This window comes from Diceros bicornis, chromosome 33 (assembly GCF_020826845.1).
Source record: "Diceros bicornis minor isolate mBicDic1 chromosome 33, mDicBic1.mat.cur, whole genome shotgun sequence".
NCBI classification, from domain to species: Eukaryota; Metazoa; Chordata; class Mammalia; order Perissodactyla; family Rhinocerotidae; genus Diceros; species Diceros bicornis.
Window position 1 is genome coordinate 19397014 of NC_080772.1, and position 16180 is coordinate 19413193.

The window sequence follows — 16180 nt, forward strand, 5'->3', positions numbered from 1 at the left end:
CTGTTTTAGCTGTCAACTTTATTGGCATAAAGTTCTTCACAACATTTCTTTATTATCCTTTAATGATATCTTTTTCATTTCTGATATTGTTAATTTGCGTCTTCTTTCTTTGTTTTCTTGGTCAGCCTACCTAGAATTTATTACTTTTATTTATATTTACATAGAATCAACTTTTGCTTTTGTTGATTTTTCTGTAGTGGTTGTCTATATTTCTATTTCATTGATTTCTGCTGTTATCTTTATTATTTCCTTCCTTCCACTTATTTTGAATTTAATTTGCATTTATTTTTCTTGCTTCTTGAGGTGGAAGCTTAGATCATTTTTCTTCTTTTTTAATATAAGCATTCAAAGCTATAAATTTCCCTCTAAGCACTATGTTACTGCATCCCACAAATTTTCAAATGTTTTGTTTTTATTTTCATTTAGTTCAAATATTTTCTAATTTCCCATGTGATTTTTTTCTTTGATCAGAGATAATTTAAAAGTGTGTTTTTAAACTTCTAAATATTTGGATATTTTAAAGATTTCTTTCCTTTATTCCTTTCTAGTTTAATTCTGTTGTGGTCAAACAACCTACTCTGTATAACTTCAATTCTTTAAAGTTTTTTGAGGCTTGCTTTATGGCCCAGCTATTGACTATTTAGTGAATATTACAACTACTGTTGTTAGGTGGAATGTTCTGTAAGATGTAAGAATCAATTAGATCAATTTGGTTGGCTGTGTTGTACCAATCTTTTATATCCTTACTGATTTACCATCTACTTGTTCTATCAACTACTTAGAGAAAAGTGTCAAAATCTCTGTTATAATTATGGATTTGTTTATTTCTCCTTTTACTTCTGTCAATTTTTGCTTCATGCATTTTGAAGCTCTGTTATTAGGTCTATAAATATTGAGGATTGTTATGTTTTATTGATGAATTGGGACTTTTTATCATTATAAATTTTCCTTATCTATCTCTGATAATATTTCTTGTCCTGAAGTCTCTTTTGTCTCATATTAATATAGCCACTCCGGTTTCCTATTTTATTATTTGTGTTTTCATTGTATATATTTCCCCATAATTTTACTTTTAACCATTATATATCATTATATTTAAAGTGTGTTTCCTGCAGAGAGCACATGATTGGATTTTTAAAATCCAGTCTTACCACCTCTGCCTTTTAATTGGAATGTTTAGATTGTTTACATTTAATATAATTATTGATATAGTTGAGTTTAAAACTGTCTTGCCATTTGTCTCACCTGTTCTTTATTCTCTTTTTCTGCTCCCCCCTTTTTTTTGCATTTCATTTTCTTTCCATTATGGACTTTTTAATTATAAACATTTTTATTTTAGTGGTTGCTTTAAGGTTTAAAACAATCATCTTTAAATGAGCATAGTCTACTTTCAAATAATATGATACCACTTCATGTATAATGTAAGAACCTTACAACAGTATACTGCCATTTCCTCATTCCCTGTCATTTGTGCTATTGTTATTGTATATTTTACTTTTATATGTCACTAACCCCATGATATGTGGTTATTATTTTTGTTTTAAACAAATTAATTATCTTTCAAAGAAATTAAGAAAATGTGAAGACTCTTTTATATTTACCCTATACTTACCATTTTTAATACTCTTCATTCCTTTGTGTAAATAAAAATCTCCGTCTGTTATCATTTTTCCTTCACCTTGAAGAACTTCCTTTAATATTTTTTTGTAGTGCTGGTCTCCTGGGGACAAATTCTTTCAAGTTTAGTTTATCTTTAATGAAGGCAAAATCTTTATTTTGCCTTCATTTTTTGAAGGATAGTTTCACTGGATACATAATACTAAGTTGACAGGTTTTTTTTTTTTCTTTTAACGCTTCAAAAGTTATTTCATTGTCTTCTGGCTTGCATTGCTTTTGACGAGAAGTCTGTGATAATTCTTATCTTTCTATGTACATAGTGTCTTTTTCTCTAGTTGCTTTTAAGATATTCTTATCATTGGTTTTCAGCATTTTTTTTTTTATGGTGCACCTTAGTGTAATTTTCTTTGTGATTTTTCTGTTTGGGTTTTATTGAGCTTCATGGATCTGTAGGTTTATAATTTTCAATCAAATATGGGAATTTTGGGGCTACTATATTTTTGTTGTTTTTTGTTTTTGTTCTATTTTTTAACAGCTTTATTGAGATGTCATTCACATACTATAAATTCACACATTAAAGTGTACAATATAATGATTTTTAGTATATTCACAGAGTTGTGCAATCATCAGCACAATCAATTTTATAATATTTTCATTACCCCCAAAAGAAACCTTACCCATTAACATCATTTCCTATCTTCCCCTGATCCCTTAACTCTAGGCAATCAATAATCTATTTCTATTTCTATAGATTTATCTATTCTGGACATTTCATATAAATGAAATCTTATAATATATGGTCTTTTGTGATTGTCTTTTTTCACTTTGTGTAATGTTTTCAAAGTTTATCTATGTTGTAATGTGAATCAGTCCTTCATTCCTTTTTATTGCCAAATAGTATCCCATATGTATAGACATACCCATTCTTTTATCCAATCATTGGTTTATGGACATTTGAATTGTTTCTAATTTTTGGCTATTTTGAATAATGTTGCTATGAACATTCATGTACAATTTTTGTGTGGACGTATATTTTCATTTCTCTTAGTGTATACCTTGGAGTGGAATTTTGTATCATATGGTAATTCTATGTTTAACATTTTGAGGAATTGCCTGTTTTTGAAAGCAGCTGTACCATTTGCATTCCCCAGAAAGTATGAGGGTTCTAATTTCTCCATATCATTGCCAATACTTGTTGTTTTCTGTCTTTTTAATTATAGCTATCTCATTGGGTGTGAAGTGGTATATAATTGTGGTTTTGATTTGCATTTCCCTAATGACTAATGCTGTTGAGTATCTTTTCATGGGCATATTGGCCACTTGCATATCTTCTTTGTAGAAATGTCTATTCAAGTCCTTTGCCCATTTATAAATTGGATTGTTTGTCTTTCTGTTGTTGAGTTGCAAGAGTTCTTTATATATTCTGGATATGAGTCTATTATCAGATATAGGATTTGCAAATATTTTTTCCCAGTTTGTGGTTTGTCTTTTTCACTTTCGTAATGGTATTCTTTGAAGCACAAAAGTTTTTAATTTGATTGAAGTCTAATTTATCTTTTTTTTTTTTTGCTTATGTTTTTTGCATCATATCTAAGAAGGCTTTGCCTAATTCAGTGTCATAAAGATTCATCCCTATGTTTTCCTCGAAGAGTTTTATAGTTTTATGTCTTACATTTAAGTCTCTGATCCGTTTTGTATTGATTTTTGTTTATGTTGTAAAGAAGGGATCCAATTTGATTCTTTTGCATGCCGCTATCCAAATATCTCAGCACCATTTGTTGAAAAAACTATTCTTTCCCCATTGGATTGTCTTGGCACCCTTGTCAAAAATCAGTTGACCATAAATGTGAAGGTTTATTTCTGGATTCCCAGTCTCATTCCATTGATCTATATGATGATACTTATGACAGTGCTACACTGTCTTGGTTACTGTAGATTTGTAGTAAGTTTTTAAATAGGAAAGTGTGAATCCTCCAACTTTGTTCTTTTTCAAGAATGTTTTCACTACTCTGGGTATCTTGAGGCCACTATTTCTTCAAAGATATTTTCTGCCTGCCTTAGTTTGGGCTGCTATAACAGAATACCTTAGACTGGGTGGCTTAAACAACAAACATTTATTTACTCACAGTTCTGGAGGCTAGGAAGTCCAAGATCAAAGTGCTGACGGATACCGTGATCTGGTGAGAGCACTTTCCCTGGTTTGCAAATGCCTGTCTTCTCATCGTATCCTTACGTGGCTAAGAGAGAGAGCTCTCGTCTTGTTCTTTCCTTATAAGGACTCTAATCCCATTCTTGAGGGATCCACCCTCATGACCTAGTTATCTCCCAAAGGCCCTACCTCCAAATACCATCACATTGGGGATTAGGCTTCAACCTATGAATTTTGGAGGGACACAAACATTCAGTCCCTAGCATTGCCCCTACTCCTCCTAGGACTCCATTTACATACATGTTTGAATGCTTGTAGTGTCCCATAAGCCATTGAGGCTCTGCTCATTATTTTTTAGTGTTTCTTATTTCTGTACCTCAGTTTCAATAGTCTAATGCTATGTCTAAGTTCACTGTTCTTTTCTTCTATAATGTCTAATCTACTTTTAATTCCATCCAATTAGTTTTTCATTTTAGATACATTTTTCATCTCCAGAAGTGACTTTTTTTTTTTTTCTTCACATCTTCCATTTTTCTTCTGTTTGGGTGCATGCTTTCTTTAAATTCCAGAGCATATTTATAATAGCTTTGTAAAAGTTCTTTCCGGGCCGGCCCCGTGGCTTAGCGGTTAAGTGCACGTGCTCTGCTGCTGGCGGCCCGGGTTCGGATCCTGGGTGTGCGCCAATGCACCGCTCCTCTGGCCATGCTGAGGCCGTGTCCCACGTACAGCAACTGGAAGGATGTGCAGCTATGACAGACAACTATCTACTGGGACTTTGGGGGAAAAATAAATAAATAAAATCTTTAAAAAAATAAAAAATAATAAAAAAAAATAAAAGTTCTTTCTTCTAATTCCATCCTCCATGTCATTTCCAGATGTTTTTTCTTGACTGACTTTTCTCCAATTATGATTTACAGTTTCATGGTTCTTATTTGCTATTACCCTCCCTGCATTGTGGCCTGGAAAGTGCCTGCAGGCAGAAAGCTGGGATAATTAGAGAGCTCACCTTGTTTGTTTTCCTTCTCTTATGGACCACAGTCCTGTGCTGCTTATTGTCTAATGTCTGAAAAAGTTGTTTCACATATTCTGTTTAGTTTTCTTTTCTTTTTTGTAGAAGGATGATTCTTGTCATGGTTGATACATCATGGCCCATTATATTTTAAATATAATTTTATTTTCGTCTTCTTTTTCCTGTTCTCTGATACTTGTACTCTTATTAGTCATATATTGGATCTCCTGAATTAATTCTTTTTTTCTTTTTTTCTTGCTTATTTTTCATTCTTTCTGGGAGACTTGCCCAATTTTATCATTTAAGCTTTATATTGAATATTTAATTTCTCCGATTCTATTTTAAATTTCTAAGTACTCTCATTCACTTAATGTTCCTTTTTTTAAAAAAGAGACTCTTTTTATTTCAAGGTTATAGAATCCTTTTTTATTTCTCTTAAGAAATTAATTATAGTGGGTTTTTTTTTTTAATTTTTGTTTTTTCTGCTTCCATCTTATTTGTTTCTTTAGAGTTCTTCCTTGTTTTTGTTTCTTTCTTTGACTTTAGAGGCTGCTTTCAGATGTTTATAATCTTGAGCTATCTGTTCATTCATGAAAGTTAATGAGAGCTCTTTGTGTGAGAGTCAGGTTGTTGACTGGTTGGTCTCACTGTAGGGCAGTTGGACATGCTGCTGGCATTTTCCCTGTGGAACCCTTAAATGTCAGAATTGGGAGATGTTTTCTCTTGGGCTGGTCAGTTTCCCTAGAGAGGAATCCTCCAATCTCTTGCCCAAAGTTTTTAAGCCATGCAGGAATGGTTTTGGGAGTAAAGCCTGGTTTGTGTCTGTAAGATGGAGGAAAGCATAGGCCCTCTAACATTTCAGTATTCAGTCTTTCACTAAATCCCCATTTTCAGCATTATCCACTGCTGTGATTTTTGAACCACAGCCTCTCTGGTTCAACTTCTTCAGAAATTAAACCTGTCCTCTGTAACATTTATTTTAAGGTATTCTATCCAGGTAGTCTTTTAATTTTCCCTTCTCTTGTCCTTTAGTTTGTATACTGAAATTTCAGAAATGGGGAATTATTTCATGAAAAGCCTGAAGTTTCTCAAACCATATCGTGGAAAGAAGTTTTTAATGGGTTCAAGTGGCTTTGGTTAGAAGAAAATATATGCAAAAAGCATGATACTTGACCAGACATACTCTCACTATTGCCAAATCCATGCATTTCTGTTACCCTGTTATCTGCCCTCATGTCAACTACTCAATAGCATTCAGTCCAAGTGGCTATTCCCTCTTTCTTGAAGCTCCTTTTTTTCTTGTCTTCTCCTACATCACTGACTCCTCCTGGTGCCTTCTCATTTAAATGATTTATAAATATTGGGGTGTTTCTGTGCTTCGTCTTGGCCTCATTTATTCCCTGTCTCTATTGTTTTTCACCCAGTCCCATGGCTTTAAATATCATGTAAATGCTGTTGACTCCCAAACTTTCCAATCTTATTTCTCCCTTGAACTCCAAATGCCTAGTTAACTTGTCCATTTCAGTGTTCAGTAAGCATTTCAAAAGAAAGAATTCTTTTATTCCTTCCTTGTATTCCCCAACTTGTAAAGGCTACCACTATCTCCCCAGTTCCTCACACAAAAAGCTAGAAGTCATCCCTAATTCTTCTTTTTCCTTTATTCCTATACATCCTAATCATCAAGTTCGATGGGTTCAACCTAAAAATATACCTCCAATCCATCCACTCCTTTTCATCTTCTCTTACTTAACCTTGCAGTAGTCTCCCAACTGATCACTTTGCTGTCATTCTTGCAACTCAGTCTTTATCCAGCTGATAGAGAAATCTTTAAAAAATATAATCCTTTCAGTGACTTTCTATTGGTCTTAGAATAAAGTCAAACTCATGACCATGGCCTCAAAGGACCTTTATGATCTGGCCCCTACACCTTCCTTTCTAATATCATGTTGTACCGTTTCCTCTTCATCATTCAGCAATTGTTTATCGCGTACCTACAACATGTCAGAAACTGAACTAGGCACTGGGGTCCCTATCACAGTGAACTGGCCTCTTTTTTGTTCCTCTGACACTTTAAGCTCTCTTTGGCCTCAGAACCTTTACATATGCTGTTCCCTAAGCCTGGCATGTTCTTTCCCTAGCTCTTTGCACAGATTTCTTCTTTCTCATCCTTCAGATCTTAGCATAAATGTCATTTCCTCAGAGGCCTTTCTTGATAGCTTGATCTAAAATATCCACTGATCCCTTTTCCACTATGTCATCCTACATAATTCCTTCATAGCACTTTTCACAGTCTTCTCTGCTTATTTATTTTCTGGCTGTTCCCTCCTCTGTTTCATTGCAATGTAAGCTCCTTAAAGGTAGAGACCCTGTCTATCTTATTTATCATGGTATCCCCTGTGCCTAGAACATGTTTTTACAAGGGCCTAGAACAGTGCCTGGAACACATAATATAATAAATATTTTTGAATAGATTAACTTGATGGAGAGGTTCAGGAAAAGCTACACAGAGGAGGTGACATTGAGCTCAGTCTTAAAAAATAAGGTTTGGTTATTTAAACACTAATCATTAGATTGAATAATCAGCAGTAATGAAGGTATTTATTTTCGTTATACATTTATCCTGGTTATGCATTATTAACATGGCCTAGGAATAATCATTGTAGGCAAAAGAGGTTGGTCTTAATGTCATTCCACAAAACTTCCTTTAGGATCATTTGGAGGCTAGCATTTTTATCCTATGAAACTCTCCTTTTCTGTTCTGAGTTAAAGGCATAATAGAATAAGACTTTAAAAAGTACTGACAATAACTGAAATGAATCATGGCAATTATGATAATTAACAACTAATTAGATCTTTCAAGATATATTCATATATTTACCACTTATTACTAAACATTTATTTGCCAAGCATTGTGTTTAGAACCTGGGCTTACAAAAACATTTAGGTATACTTATCCTGCACTTAAGATTGATGCCAATTTGGGAGACTGGAATTCTCCATCATTCTCTCCACAGGAAAGGTGAACTTCTGTGCTTGGCCACTCTGTTCCCATTTCCCATGGAGTGAATGTGGAACACTACACAGTCCAGGTCTCCTTTACTTAATCAAGACCTATACTCTAGGCTCTGTCACTTTGAATAGGATCATATGTACAGTATATCTGATATAATACTACCCATCTATTACAAAATCATATTACAGTATTGATACACATACTGCAAAATCATAGGAAAACTAAATAATTCTGATGAATACAAAATGCTCAATGAAAACACATCTAGAGGAGCACTCTAAAATTTAAAATATTTTTGAATACAGAATTTATCCCACGAACTGCTTACATCCTTCATGTTTTACGTTGAAACAACTAATTGAGTCATGCTTCCTTATTGGTCTTTTAAACATCCATCCTGGTTGTTCAATGGCATTTTGGATATTTTGAGGAATTCATTTGTAGTAGAATACATATAATATTTGTTTTCATAATTATCTACTGCTCACAGTAGTTATGGGATGAGCCAGGTAATAGGTCTGAATTTGGAAACAAGGCCAGGGGTAACTTTTTTAGGGTCAGCAGATAGTTGTCTGGAAGTAATTTTGAAAACAAGGGCTCTGTTCATGAGAGAAAGGAGCCCATTCTTCCTCCAATGGTCCCGTGTAAAGAAATTATACCACAACCCACCCCAATGCCTAACAAGAAACTGTGTGGTCATGGCAATGGCTCAGCTCACAGGTGACTGTTTCCTGGAAGCCTTCCCTAGCCCCAGGCTGAGTTAGGGCTACCACAATACTTATGATAACAGAATCACATTGTAGTCACGTTACTTGTTGACTGTGGGTTTTTTGAGCCCTGGGACTGTATGCTTCCTTCCTCTGTACTACAACAGAGTAGTACAGTGCCTGACAAATATGTAGGTGCCCAACACATACTTGAATGAATGAATCACTAGAAACTCATTCATTGGGAGATCAGAGTTAAGGGGCAAGAAATCTAGTCTCTGGAGGGAAACATTTGATAGAAAAAATAATACAGAGAGGAAAAAGCATATAATTCGTTCTCAGAGAAACTTTTTTCTGTTGGTGAAGGATGCGGGCATTGGAGTGTGAAAGAGAAAACCAGGTAAGAGGGCAGAATTATGCAAACCAATACATTGAGAAGTAGAGATTGATAAGCTAGTTATAGAACAAATCCAGAATAGTTTTTAAAATAATACATTTTATAGCTATTTAGAGAAATAAGTATTTTTCAATCACAATTTCATGTAAATATTTTTAAATTAATTTTTCTTTACGCTACCTTCATATGCAGAAGTTGGTTGTCAACTGCTATAAGCTGATTAAGATTCTCCAGTATTTCTAAGTCTCTTATGTCATCAATATTATTATTGCTGATATTCAATATAGAAAGGGATTTCTGTAAGAAAAATATCTAAATTAGCATTAGTAAATAGTCTAATTAAATACTATATATGGGAAACAGAAATCCTAATCTGTGAAAAATTTAAGATTTATCAATTCAGGCTGTTTTGCTCTTTAGGCAAGAAAATAAAAAGCCAAGGAGATTTTGTTTCTATGTCATATTTTTTTCAGATGAAACTTTCAGAACTATAGTAATTGTGATATAACTTACTTTTCATAAGTTCGATTTTCCTCTTCCAGTATGTAAGAGAAATTTATGGAAAAAAGAAACCAAGAATCAAGCAAAGAAAGAAAAAAGATGCTCCAATAAACAAATGATAACATAATGTAGAAAAAATGCTTATTTCAGTTTAAGCAAATTATCATTTTGTGTTAAATGTCACTAACATTTGTATTTACATAGAAAAAATAGTTTTTGTGCTTATTTTTCTAAATAGGAAACATTCACCAAGAATGAAAGAATATCTGGTTTTCATTTTTATCTCTATCTCTCTATAGTTTTCTCTTGACAATCCATATGTTCAGAAGGCACTTAAAATAATAATTAGCTAACTAACAAGAAGTTCAGCATCAGCTGTTAATGAGGACATAAATATACAACAGAGCAACATTAAATCAAAGCCATCTTAAAATCTAAGGCCCAGGAATCTCTACCAAGATGGAGTCTACCCACTGAGGCGTCCACACACAGCCAACCTTTAGAGAAGATACTTTCTGGTATTTTTTTTTTTTTTTAACATCTATTGCCAATCCTCCTCTTTTTTTTTTTTCCCTTTTTCTCCCCAAAGCCCCAGTAGATAGTTGTATGTCATAGTTGCACATCCTTCTAGTTGCTGTATGTGGGACGCAGCCTCAGCATGGCTCAAGCGGTGCCTCGGTGTGCGCTCGGAATACAAACCTGGGCCGCCAGTAGCGGAGCGTGCGCGCTTAACCACTAAGCCACGGGGCCAGCCCCCCGGTATTTTTTAAGACTTGAAATACAGCTAAAAAAATTATGCCTTATATTTAGAATTTCAGAATCTGCTTGAATCTGTGTAAAAATTGAGCAAGCAAAACTATTTTCTGTGGCATTTTGTAATAAAACTAGCCATCCCCAGAGTGGGGTCAGTCCTCTTGGATCAGTTCAGGTTGAGCTGAGACACAGTTGATTCTATGGGGAGCATAGAGGGGGTAGGATAGAAACCAGGTCACTTCTTTCTTTTCCAATTTAAAGCATTACCCCTCAATTCTTATACATTTGGTTCAGAAACCTTCTACTGCCCTCTGTTTCTGGGCCCTCTAAAATAAAACCAACGAAATCTGTAAATACAACCATGTATGTCCCTTGCCCCAGAATTAAAGGTAGCATATCCTAACAAATCCCATTTTGAGGATTAGCAAAAGCCTCTGTGGTGCCCTCTGGCTTCTCAACTCATTGTGATACCTCCATGTGGTCAGTTGTCAGGTGACAGCTGGAGCATCAAATCCTGTGCTCCCAGATCTACCTGCTTCTGATGAGGCAGAGCGTTATGTAGCGCACTCTACAATCAAATCAGAATCCATCAAGAAAACGACTTACTATTGTAATGATTCTCTAGGTTGTTTAAAATTTGCCAAATAATTGTGCACTCCACTTTCCTTAGGCTTTTTCCTAAAATTTTAAACTTTGAATCATGATAATCACCAAGGTCCAAATTATGAATTAATTAACATCTGTATTAGAACTTCATACTTTACAAACCTTTTTACATCCTTCTTTTGATCCTTCCAGTTACCCTAGAGGCAGGCATGATAATTATCCCTATTTTATAGCTGCTGAGTCTCTGAGAAATTATGTGGGGAAAATTAGTTTTAGCCTTCAAATAAACTCTCAATAGGCCATATAAACATGCAGAGTATGTACAATGTTCTAATATACCTTCACCACCTTCCTGTTCTATTATAACTGTTAATCACTATATTTGTCAGAATACTCAAATGTGGCCTTACTGCTAGAGAATGAAGAGTTCTTGGATCAAACAGAAGCTTTTCTCCAAGGGGAAGCCTCTGACTCTCAACATGAAGCTCTCTCAGTCCTTCTAATCCTTCTAAACCTTCTATGACAGCAATGTAATTGCCTCCCAGATACCTGCAAAATATGAAACATAATTTTAAATAGACATTCTGAGAACATCATGATCTGTAAAACTTGATAAAAACATAATAACCAACTCATTGAGCTCTGTGGAAATTATACATGCAGAATGTTCTCTTTATAGTGAATCAATGAAAGTTTTATCTATGTGATTCTTACACTTAATTTAGTGTAAGAAATAAGTTAATTTTTTTTAAAGCGAGAGGATTGGAATAGTCCTTATTAAACTATCTACCAGTGCTCCTTATATGTCAGGGTACAGAAAAATCACCTGGGTTGTAGGTTTAAAAATGAAGATTTATGGGCCTAAGCCCCAGAGATTCTGATATGACTACTTAAGTTGGAGCCCAGCAATCTGCATTTTTGGTAAGCTTTTCCCACCCCATTCCTATCTCCCCATTCTGAGGCCTTGGCCCACTTTTTGAGAAGCACTGATAGCTCTTCCAATCTGGGGAAATTGGATCCACTAGTCTTTTTTTTTTTTTTTTTTGTGAGGAAGATCAGCCCTGAGCTAACATCCATGCCAATCCTCCTCGTTTTGCTGAGGAAGACTGGCCCTGAACTAACATCTATTGCCAATCCTCCTCCTTTCTTTTTTTTTTTTTCCCTTTTTCTCCCCAAGGCCCCAGTAGATAGTTGTATGTCATAGTTGCACATCCTTCTAGTTGCTGTATGTGGGACGCCGCCTCAGCATGGCCTGACAATCGGTGTGTTTGTGCGCGCTCGGATCCGAACCCGGGCCGCCAGTAGCGGAGCACGCGCACTTAACCGCTAAGCCACGGTGCCGGCCCCCTAGATCCACTAGTCTTTATTGTTTAATTAAAATCATTATAGGCAGTAAATGCCTTTTTACAATCAGATCTACATCAACATTATCAATTCTATGACCCTGCCCTTTTGAGATGTGTGATTCTGAAAGGCACAGAACTCATTTGGGTTCCATGGAAACTTTTTTCATCAGTTGAGCCTACATAAAGATGTTTTAGGTATCCCTATAAGCCCTTAAAACAACTCATCCTCCTGCAAAAGAAAAGTGTATCAGGCTTAACACAACACAAATTGTCGGGTATTTGAAACACTTTATTTTGTACTAATAATACTAAAAGAGAATAAAAATTGAGGCCTGTTCCACAAAACTGCAGATAATGGAAATATGTACATGCAAAAATATTACTGTAATAATGACAAACAATTACATTACTTAAAAATAAAAGCACTTACAGTTTTTCCAGTTTCTTTAATGACCTGAGGTTCTCTATACATGAAATACAATTGTTTTGTAAGTACAGGTGGGTCAGATTTGTGGCATAATTCAAGTTAGTGATTTGACTAATACGGTTATCATACAAATATAAAACACTAAGATTTTTGCAAAGAGAGAGGTCTTCCTAAAAGGAAAACAGAAACAGGTCATATTTAATTTCTCCTGAAAACTTAGAAGTTTGTTTTTAAGAAAGTTTTTTCCTTAATCATTCTGCAAATTTCCTTAAGGTTAATATAAAAGAACAGTAAACAAGACTGGAATGATTACAAAATTAGTTCTAGGTTTTAGTATTCTGTAACTATAGGAATAAAATTTTATTTGTTAAGAACGATTTTCCCAGTGCAAGCAGTTTTCCTTGGAAGCACTTAGGCTTCTCTGGAAGTTGAAGTATTTAACAAATTATTGCTCCAGTATTATAAATCAGGGCTTAATATTTGTGTAGAATTGGAAATAAACTGTTGTGGTTTATAATACTGAAAATTGGAAGTCATCTAGATATTCAAGAACAATAGATTAATAAAGAAACTATGATTATGCTGTTGAAGGGAATACCGTATACCCATAAATATCGTTTAGTTTCTTTAGTAATATCTTGTAGATCTCACAATAAAATGAAAACAGTACATTCAATATGACCCACGATTGTGAAATTATATGAATACATGCCTAGAAAAAAGACTGGAAGGACATCACCTAAATGTTAATAGTAGTTTTCTCTGCTTGGTAGGATTATAAGTCAATTTCTTTCTTTTTTGTGTGTATTTTATACAAATGAACACCAATTACTTTTGAGATAACAAAATAATTAAAGGTATTTTTAAAAGGCTGTCATTTCTTGTGCAGTGGTAGAAGGGGCCTAGAGTAAGTAGGTAAGAGATAAAGTTCTGCTCAAAAATATCTCAGCTTTCATTAAGTAAATAAGATCTTTTAAAAAACAACCACATCTTGGGGACTTTAAGTTTACAAGTTATTCTTATTTTAGTATGAATTACTATAACCAGTTTGCTTTCCTCCTAACAGAGGTCATCCACACTGAAGGAGCACTGATTGTGAGAGGACAAAAGACCATTAAACGGAGGCTCTCTGGAGAAAGCAGTCCCCATATGTGGTATGATGAGGTGGTGAGCTTTGGGCAACAAAATAGAAACATGAGGTTTAGGCAATTGGATTCATGGGGAGAAGGATCACCAGGAAACTGGAAAGGGATATAGAATGGGAGCTAGGTAGAGTCTCTGCAAAAAAACCCAATTGTCTTAACTGACAGCTTTGCCTGGGGCTTTGGTGTTTTTTCATTCATTCATTCAATAAATATTTATTAAGCCCTTAATATGAGTCAGGCACAGTATTGGATGGGGGGTTTAAAGTGATGCAAACAAAATAGACATGATCCCTGCCCTCACATAGCTTATATGTTTCTGAGAAAATTTCTTTCATCTTAGTCTTTAGCATTTTATTGTAGACAATGGATACCAATACAGATGGCCTAAATGGGTTATTGCTGCCTTTAAAGTTTCCCAAATTAAAGCCAAGAATTAGCTTAGCACAGAGAAAAGAGTTTCAGAGTATATCCCAGTAAACATAATCTTATCTGATATAACTGACAGACTGTAACCTACATTTATGTAACCAGTTAAATTATTTGCAAAAAAGATTTCACTGCTAAAGTTTTGAAATATGGTACTCTCACAGTTAATTCTTAATATTTTGACGTGTTAAAAAATTCATATTCCAAGGTTCTGGAATTATACATAAGTAATTATCTTTGAAATTATTTTCCAATATACACTTTCAAATCTAGTTTGTTACTCTATAGAGTATTTTAGGGGAACTGACATTTAACACATATATGTAACAATCATAATGTATATTTTATAGAGACTTACTTTTAATAAGTTTATCAACACAAGCACGAAATTAAAATGAAAACACAATATAAATCTGACTAATCAAAATATAGTTAATATAATCAAAATATAGTTAGTAAGAAGGTATGCTTTGACACCAGTTTCTAAACTTGATATTGTTAATTATATAAAAATAGGAAATAATTTCGGAGTTCTTACAATTGCGTCTATATTTTTGTCTGAAAAATTTACATGAGTTATTTTCTTCAGGTATTGTGAAGTGGTTTCTTTTCGGGTTTTAAAGTTGTTGTTTTTGGCAATCAGATCCAAGGTCAGTCGAACCATGATTTCTCTATAAATCAAACTCAGCAATAGCTCTGTTCTGATACCATGTCAAGAAGCAGGTTTAGGTATTGTTTATGCCCAACTTTCTAAAAATTAAAGAAAAAAAAGTATTATGTACATAGCAATTTAGGAAAAATTATTTTGATTTACTCTAATTTTCTTAAATAAAACTATTTGATAAGGTAGTTCATAGACATTTTTAGGAATATTCAGGTATTTTCTAAGTTTATAGACTTAATTCTTTTTATAAAAAGATTTAAATCACCAAAATTAATTAAACATACAAACGCTCATTCACTTTTATTTTTAAATCTTTTTCTCTCCCTAGTATTGAATTGTTATTGTGGGCATGTTTTAAAGGATTATTTCTCTCTCTCGGAGTCCAAAAGGACCTCAAGGAACATCATCTAGCGTGCTCACTTGAAGAAACTAAGGCCCAGAGATTTGTCTCAAACTACTCAAGCTAATGGCAGTTGAGAATGAGACCAGGTCTCCTGGCTCCTTTTTCCATATGAAAACCTTGAGTGTATACACAGGACAGTGGTGCAAAATACTTGAAAATGGAGCTGGCCTTGAAATTTTAGGTTATTATAACTGCACTCCATAAAGAGGCAACATAACGCAGTGTTTCTCAATCCAGACTGCCTGAGTTCACTGCTCAATGGTTAGGCAATCTTGGGCACGTTACCTCAGTTTCTTATAAAATTAGGATAATAATGGTACCTACTTCCAAGGGATATTGTGAGGAATACATGAGATAATCATGTATAGAGTATTCTGCACAGTGCCTGGTACATAGGTCAATAAATCTTTGCTATAAGCATTCTTATTCTACTACTGTTTGGTTCACAGAGCAGGTGAACACTGTTCACCGTTTCACCTGGAATATATTAGAGCTGTTAAGTAAGGGGAACATGTTATTAATAAAATATTGCTTTATGTAAGATATCCATATGTGACCCATAAGTTTGAGATAACTCATTTTTTTCAATCATCCAGGAAGTATAGCTATTTAAGTGATAAATATCTCAGTTTCCCCAATTGCACTTTATATTCTCTTATCAAAAATGTAACCAAAAATACAGTTTAAAATTGATTATTATTATTATTCCAATGTGTCTGGAATTTCACCAACCAAAAACCTCAATTTGTGTGGTTCTGGACATGAAATCAATGCTTAGCAGAAAAAAATGAATTTAGTAGAAGATAAATTAAATTTCTGTTCTCGCATACTGGTATATAGTTACCCAGGCTACATTATATAAAATGGCCACAATAAAATATTTTAAGATATAGAATGTATCCTTAGATCCTTCAGAATGCAAAATATAATATACAGAATAAAATTATTAAATCTTCATAGATTTTTGAAATTTGCATAAATTCATTATTACTTTTATAACAAAAATTTAAGATTATT

The 16180-nt window shown here is 34.0% G+C and overlaps 2 protein-coding genes across 4 annotated transcripts in view; one reads left to right on the forward strand and one right to left on the reverse strand.

Moving 5' to 3' along the window:
- The window catches only part of PPP1R42 (protein phosphatase 1 regulatory subunit 42), a 29476-nt gene extending 13923 nt beyond the window's left edge, over window positions 1-15553 (reverse strand). Inside the window, exons 1-5 of the mRNA XM_058528822.1 lie at window positions 15488-15553; window positions 14635-14846; window positions 12529-12695; window positions 11163-11301; window positions 9073-9189 (exon numbers count right to left, since the gene is read on the reverse strand). Of these exons, the coding sequence (XP_058384805.1) occupies window positions 9073-9189; window positions 11163-11301; window positions 12529-12695; window positions 14635-14760 (549 nt within the window). The 5' untranslated portion in view covers window positions 14761-14846; window positions 15488-15553. The remainder of the gene's footprint in view (window positions 1-9072; window positions 9190-11162; window positions 11302-12528; window positions 12696-14634; window positions 14847-15487) is intronic.
- The window catches only part of CSPP1 (centrosome and spindle pole associated protein 1), a 233987-nt gene that overhangs the window by 33893 nt on the left and 183914 nt on the right, over window positions 1-16180 (forward strand). For all 3 annotated transcript variants that reach the window (XM_058528814.1, XM_058528816.1, XM_058528815.1), the window contains exon 2: window positions 13592-13679. In XM_058528814.1, the coding sequence (XP_058384797.1) occupies window positions 13675-13679 (5 nt within the window). In that variant the 5' untranslated portion in view covers window positions 13592-13674. The remainder of the gene's footprint in view (window positions 1-13591; window positions 13680-16180) is intronic.